General features: G+C 42.4%; 1 protein-coding gene across 1 annotated transcript in view; it reads left to right on the top strand.

The window, feature by feature from the left end:
- Nucleotides 1-387: 387 nt before the first annotated feature.
- LOC106537027 (probable polypeptide N-acetylgalactosaminyltransferase 8) overlaps nt 388-7,637 on the top strand; it is a gene marked incomplete in the record, with an annotated part of 15,727 nt that continues 8,477 nt past the window's right edge. Inside the window, 2 exon segments of the mRNA XM_014034396.1 lie at nt 388-665; nt 6,687-7,005. Of these exon segments, the coding sequence (XP_013889850.1) occupies nt 485-665; nt 6,687-7,005 (500 nt within the window).

The following is a 7,637-nucleotide window of genomic DNA, read 5'->3' on the forward strand; positions in this document are numbered from 1 at the left end:
TCTTTCTGCTAATTTGTTATTTATGCTTCTTAGGGTTGCTTTCTGCTATGTTAAGCTATTTTAGCCTTTAGCTTTTATGCTAATTAAGCTATATTTTTGCTCCTTTTTACTGTTTTTAGGCTTTTTATTTACTTTTTTCAGCTTTTCAAGTTTTATTTACAATAATACTTTTGCTGTTAAATATGTTCAGCTCAATTTCAGCAGCTTTTAGCTCATCTTCTGCAGCTTTCAGCTTAAATTTTCAGCAACAGGCATTCACACTAGCATTTTCGCAATGCAATTTCTCTAGTTAAAATAAAAATGCTGCCAGGTGACACACGACGTCAGAGTGTTAATGAGACACACCTGAGGGCCTCGAGGAGTCGAAGCGACATGGGTACTGGAGGGATATGTGGTGCTTCGGGTTGAACTCGTTAGTCGCGTTCCCTTCTCGTTAAATGGGAAGATGATTAAATGAGGATCTTTTAGTCCGGGGGTTACCATCATGAGAGCTGTGTCGTTGAAGCGCCCGCTCCTCGTTGTGGGCTGCGTTGGGTTCTGCTTGTACCTGGGGATGGTCCTGAGGAACAGTGGCTATGCGAGCACGGGGGCTGACCACCAAGAACCGGACTCATCAAGGACCATCAGGAGTATCTCTGACCTAGAGGCAAGCATAGTCGGTCTCTGTAAGTTCAGTTTGTTTTTCTCTCCCCCCCCCCCTTCCCTCTGTAAGTTTTGTAAACCAGTAAGATGTGTTAAAAATCAATGTTAAATTTCAGAAAGTCTTGTATCAGTTTGATTTTTAAAAGCAGAATGAAACTTTGAGATTTTAACTTTTACTTTAGTACACTCTAACATGTTCCTTAGGGTTTTTTATCTTAATTTTATGACATTCCACCCAGTTGCTTTCATCAAAATAAAATAAAAAGATAATTCCAGGAATAAAAAGTAGCGGTACAGGACCCTCTGATAAATGCATGTCCAGTGGCGGAGCCAGAAAATTTTCACAGGGTTGGCCAGGAAAATTACTTAATTTTTTTTTTTACTGCTATACATAGGCATTGACTCTTGTAATATGCCTCCTAAACTAGTTATAAAAAATGGAACAGTTGGGTAATTTGTTCTTTTAATCCATGAAAAACCTTACAAAACATGTACAATTTGCCTCTTGCATCWTTTGACCTGTCACCATTCTTTTCTTCTAGTTTCTTCCAGAACACAAACAACTGCAGGCAGTCTATCAAGAATGGTTTGACAAGCCTTATGTTGACAGGCCCAAGCCTTRTGTTGACAGGCCCAACGTGTGTCAYTTAACTTTTGCAGCTCCYTTGGTGCCCCATCATACATTTCTTTTTGCTTGCTGAGCCGTTTAGTGTGAACAYGAGATCCAGACATRAATGTATAAAGTTTTTGCACGAGGGAAAAGAAGCAATCTACTTCAGGGATTGCTTTAACTGTGTCCACAAGAACGAGATTAAGGCAATGGGTGTTACAATGTACTGTACATAAAATGCCTGCTTTTCCACTTCCTTAACACGAGCCTGAACCCCAGAGGTTTTGCCGTTCATGACAGATGCTCCGTCATAAGCCTGTCCAACCAAATTTTCCCTGTAATCCAGCCCATGTTTTTCAAGGATCTGTATTATTTTGTTTGCCAACCCTGCAGCATTAAGATTCTCTGCAGCCTCAAAATGCAAAAAGCTCTCTTTTACAACTCCCCTATAGTAATACCTAAGAACAAAAGAAATCTGTTCTTTCTTTTTTACATCTTTAGTTTCATCTGCCATAAGGGCAAAGACTTGGCTTTCTTTGACTTCACTGATAATGGTGGCACGCAACATTTCTGCTAATAAATCCAGCATTTCATTTTGTATTTGGTGGCTTGTGTATTTAGCATTACCAGTTTCTTTTTTCACAATCGTAACATGATTGGTAAGAATCTCTAATATAGCAAAGAAGTTTCTTTTGTTGCTTGCATGCCCTGTTTCTCTATGAACCCTYTGTGCTATGTTTTGTGTTGCAGTCAACAGCAACACTTCAGCTACACTTTTAATATAGTCACGGTTTTCCTGTACTTGTTTTGTGTGCTCTTGAGACATCTTGATTTCTTGTTCCCTCTTAAAWTTTGTCCAGGCCAACATAGCACTGATGTGTGACTCAGACTTAGCATGAGCTGCAAAGCCTCCATCTTTGAACATAGCCTTTTTTTCAGTTCTTATAGCCCCTATCAGATGTGAAAATGGATTCAGTGTTTGCACGGCCAAAGTGCCTGCACGCATAACAATAAACAGCATCCTTGCACTGAGAATATTCAATCCATGTATAATGGGAATACCACGAGGCCTGGGAATGTCTTTGTCTGTCCCCCATGGCAGTTCTTGGAAACACAGCAAGATGTGGCTGGACTGGACCTTCAGCTCAAGATCTGGAGATATCTGAAAGAAGAAAAAAACATGAATATTCAGACATATTATAAAAAACACTTATAGTACATCATTTGTGGGTATATCACACACCTGGTGGTCCACTCTGGTCTGGACAGTTCATCGGAAACTGCACTGCTTTGCCTTTGATCAATATTAAGTATTTCGTCTGTGAATTGAGATGTAGAAGTTAAAATGAAGAACAAGTATGTATTATAGGAACACCTTAACCAYGTTTTAAAAAACACAATTCAGCAACATTTCAAAGATAATCCTTGTAATATTAATTTCCATTTGGCTGCACACTCGGGTCCTTGCGCACCTGAATCATAGATGTAGGTACGTGATGAAAATCAAAAAAGTTCCCAAATTGTATGAACATATTTTATTGGATGCAAGTAAAATCAAATAACCAAATTGGTTGAGAAATAAAGAAGTTATAAAATTTTATTAGAATAAAAAAGAGGCAAATTTTGGCACTGACTTGATCAAATTATACTGTTCATAGACCTTAAAAATAGAGTCAATACTTTATGATAGTTACTCAGAATGTATAAAACAGTTTACACTAAAATATATTTTATTTTGCAATGAATATTGTACATCTACAGGCTGTAGATGTACAATATTCTATAATATTCAATAACTGTCCAGACCAGAGTGGACCACCAGATGTGTGCTATGCTCACAAATGATGTACTATAATTTATAACATATCTGAATATTCATGTTTTTTCTTCTTTCAGATATTTCCAGATCTTGAGCTGAAGGTCCAGTCCAGCCTTATCTTGCTGCGTTTCCAAGAATTTCCATGGGGGACAGACAAAGACATTTCCAGGCCTCGTGGTATTCCCATCATGCATGGATTGAATATTCTCAGGGCAATGATGCTGTTTATTGTTACTGCCTGCAGTTGTTTGTGTTCTAGAAGAAACTGTGGAAGAAAAGAATGGTGACAGGTCAAATGATGCAAGAGGCCTTCTTGCTCAAAATAGACCTCCAGTTTGTAGGGCTTTTAGTTACAATGACTTCACTCTTGGGCGAGGCAAGTAGCCTCTCTGATTCCCTGCAGTCTCCTCACCTGGATTTGGGTTTAGCTGTTGATTTAGTTGAAATTCTCATACAAACTCTTAAAAACTGCAGGACTGAAACACAATTTGAAGAACTGTGGGGACAAGTTAAACTTACAGCTGAACAGTGCAATATTGAGACTGATCCTGCACCCAAAAGACAAAAAACATGCAGCGAAAGACTTGATGGGCATGCTGTCATGAGCAAGCTTGGCGTGCATCCTGAGCAAAAGAAAGAATGCTTTTGCACAGGTTTATTTTACCCAGTCATTGACTATATGCTCAATGAGATGAACAGACGGTTTTCTAAGCATAACTGTGAAGTGATGAGGGGCATACAGGCACTGAATYCTGTAAATGCTGCATTTTGTGATGAAGCAGCTCTGTTGCCCTTTGCATCTATCTATGGAGGCAACACTGAAGACATGAGACATGAGTTACATCAGCTAAAAATAATACTAGACAGGAAAAGTAAAGCAGRCCTGGARAAACCATCTAGCATAGTTGAACTAACAAAGTTCGAGCCTCGCCACGAAGTGTTTCACGAGGTGTTTCACGAGGTGTTTAGGTTGTGCAAAATAGCACTTACCATACCTGTGAGCACTGCAGCCTGTGAAAGGAGCTTCTCAGTACTGAAGCTAATTAAAAGTTATGTAAGATCAACCATGGATGATGAAAGACWATGAAACCTGGGTGTTTTGAGTGTGGAATCTAAAAGAGCTACCTCTCTGGACTTGGATGAATTTGTAAATCAGTTTGCTTTAAATCACAACAACAGAAGAATAAAACTTTTGTAACTTTTGTGAGGTTTGCAAATAAAACTAGTAAATCAGTTGGAATGTCACAGCAAGTAAAAACAAACATAAAAACTAACAAAATAAAGACATAAAAACTAAGAAACATACCATCAAATATTTTTTAAAAAGGATAATACAGTGTGCCAAAACAAAATCAAACATCAGTCCATACAAGATAGGGAGTCATGAGGCATAGTTTTTGCAAAATGGCAGCATACACTCTTGGTTTGATTGGTGAATGTGCCATAAATTGTACATGTTTTGTAAGGTTTTTCATGGATTAAAGGACAAATTACCCAACTGTTCCATTTTTTGTGACTAGTTTAGGATGCATTTTATAAGAGTCAATGCCTATGTATAGCGGTAAAAAAATAGTTATGTAATTTTCCAGGCCACCCCTTTGTGAGCAGTGGTCCTAGTCTGGCCACCCCTGTGAAACTTTTGTGGCTCCGCCACTGTCTACAGCATGATTTTTCATCAATGTAATCTCAGTAAATAAATAAAATAAAAATCTTTACCTCACCTGTCCCTGTGATCAAGGATTGTCACATACTTTGAAGATGACATGAAAGCATGCAGGCATTAAAGCATCCGTCCGTCCGTTTTCTGCCACTTATCCGTAATTGGGTCACGGGGGCAGCAGCCTAAGCAGAGAGACACAGACTCCCTCTCCCCAGCCACTTGGGCTAGTTCATCCAGGGGAATCCCAAGGCGTTTCCAGGCCTGCCGAGAAACATAGTCCCTCCAGCGTGTCCTGGGTCTTCCTCTGGGCCTCCTCCCAGTGGGACATGCCCAGAACATCTCACCAGGGAGGCGTCCAGGAGGCATCCTAACCGGATGCCCGAGCCACCTCAACTGGCTCTTCTCGACATGGAGGAGCAGCGGCTCTACTTTGAGTCCCTCCCGGATGACCGAGCTTCTCACCYTATCGCTAAGGGAGAGCCCAGACACCCTGCGAAGGAAACTCATTTTGGCCACTTGTATCCACAATCTTGTTCTTTTGGTCACTACCCAAAGTTTGTGACCATAGATGAGGGTAGGAACGTAGACCGACCAGTAAACCGAGAGCTTTGCCTTCTGGCTCAGCTCTTGCTTCACCACGACAGACTGGTATAGAGCCCGCATCCCTGCGGACACAGCACCAATCCGCCTGTCGATCTGCCGCTCCATTCTTCCCTCATTCGTGAACAAGACCTCGGGATACTTGAACTCCTCCACTTGGGGCAGGACCTCCTCCCTGACCCAGAGGCGGCAAGCTACTGGTTTCTGGCTCAAGACCATGGTCTCGGATTTGGAGGCACTGATCCTCATCCCGGCCGCTTCACACTCGGCTGCGAACCGCTCCAGTGAGAGCCGGAGATCACGATCTGATGAAGCCAATAGGACCACATCATCCGCAAAAAGCAGAGATGCGATCCTAAGGTCACCAAAAAGGATCCCCTCAACACCTTGGCTGTGCGTACAAATTCTGTCCATAAAAGTTATGAACAGAATYGGTGACAAAGGGCAACCTTGGCGGAGTCCAACTCTCACCGGAAACTAGTCCGACTTACTACCGGCAATGTGGACCAAGCCCTGGCACTGGTCGTACAAGGACCTAACAGCCTGTATCAATGAACCTGGTACCCCATACTCCCGGAGTACCCCCCACTGCAGTCCCAGAGGGACACGGTCGAACGCCTTCTCCAAGTTCACAAAACACATGTAGACTGGTCGGGTGAACTCCCATGCACCCTCCAGGACCCTGCTGAGGGTGCAGAGCTGATCCACTGTTCCACGACCAGGACGAAAACCACACTGCGCTGCCTGAATCAGAGATTTGACTATCCGACGGACCCTCCTCTCCAGAACCCCCGAATAGACCTTACCAGGGAGGCTCAGAAGTGTAATCCCCCTATAGTTGGAACACACCCTGCGGTACCCCTTTTTAAATMRGGGGACCACCACCCTGGTCTGCAGATCCAGGGGAACTGCCCCCGATGTCCATGCAATATTGTAAAGTCGCATCAACCAATGCAACCCCACAACATCCAGAGCCTTAAGGAACTCCGGGCGAATCTCATCCACCCCCGGCACCCTGCCACCGAGGAGCTTTTTAACCACCTCGGTGACCACGGCACCAGAGATTGGAGAGTCCGACCCAGGGTCCTCAGGCTCTGCTTCCTCATGGGAAGATGTATCAGTAGGATATAGGAGGTCTTCAAAGTATTCCGTCCGCCTACCCACAATGTCCCGAGTAGAGGTCAGCAGCACACCATCCCCACCATAAATAGTGTTGGTGGCAAACCGCTTTACCCCCCTCTAAAATATGCAACACAATTTATATGTTCTTATTTAAATAATAGGTGTTTAATATACAATTTAAACACTTCCACAGTATTTTGTCCTCGACTCTTTTGTCATTTTGTATCTTTCAGCTAAAGTCCTGAAAGAGTTTGAGCGAAAGCAAGATGCCATGCAGAAATTTTTGCAAGAGGACCGAGACACCCAGAGAAAAATTGCAGATGTCCTAAAGGAAGCGATACATGTGGTGCCGGGGCAGAAAGAGGAACCCAAAGAAAAGATCCCCCCTAAAGAGAAAAAAACTGGCAAAGTGTTCCCCGACTCCCCCATCTTCAAGGAGTGGGGCGACAATCTGTCTGAAGACGAGCAACGAGAGGCGCAAGCTCTGTTTGAGAAGTACGGCTACAACGTTTTCCTGAGCGATCGCCTCCCTCTGAACCGACCTCTTCCAGACACAAGAGACCCGAGGTAACATCGCTTCCTTGATAATTCCCTCGAGTTATTACTGTAATAGAACTAATACCTTTATGTTTAAGCAAGTAATTCATGACATCCTTTAATGACCTAGGTTTTCATGACATGCTGTTCATCTGCAGACAGAATGATTAAAGTCAGAACAAGATTTGCTAACAACAATAATCATTCTTAGATATCACTTGTGTTTATCTTTGCGTTTTCCATTGACCTTGTATCAAATCTTGCTAAGATGACATTATGGTGTTTGTTAATATATATATGAGGCCTCTCAAGACACAGTGTTCAACAGAGTTCAACAGTAGTGTGGAGAGACTGACAGAGAGAAGCAGAGGCACAGAGACAGGCCAGATTGTCTGTGTTTCCTGTTGTTGCAATAAAACTCAGCTGATCATCCCACGGAGTACCTTCATTCTTAGACCACATATTTCTGTCCTTGTTAGACAAATATTTACCACAACAATTACTCAAATATGCGACTGTTAAAATTACTTCCTTGTTGCACTCCACTCCCTTCTCAAATACAGTGGTTTGCAAAAGTATTCATACCCCTTGAACTTTTCCATATTTTGTCACATTACAACCACAAACATAAATATATTTCACTGGAA

This window comes from Austrofundulus limnaeus, unplaced genomic scaffold (genome assembly GCF_001266775.1).
Source record: "Austrofundulus limnaeus strain Quisiro unplaced genomic scaffold, Austrofundulus_limnaeus-1.0 Scaffold7, whole genome shotgun sequence".
Lineage (NCBI taxonomy): Eukaryota > Metazoa > Chordata > Actinopteri > Cyprinodontiformes > Rivulidae > Austrofundulus > Austrofundulus limnaeus.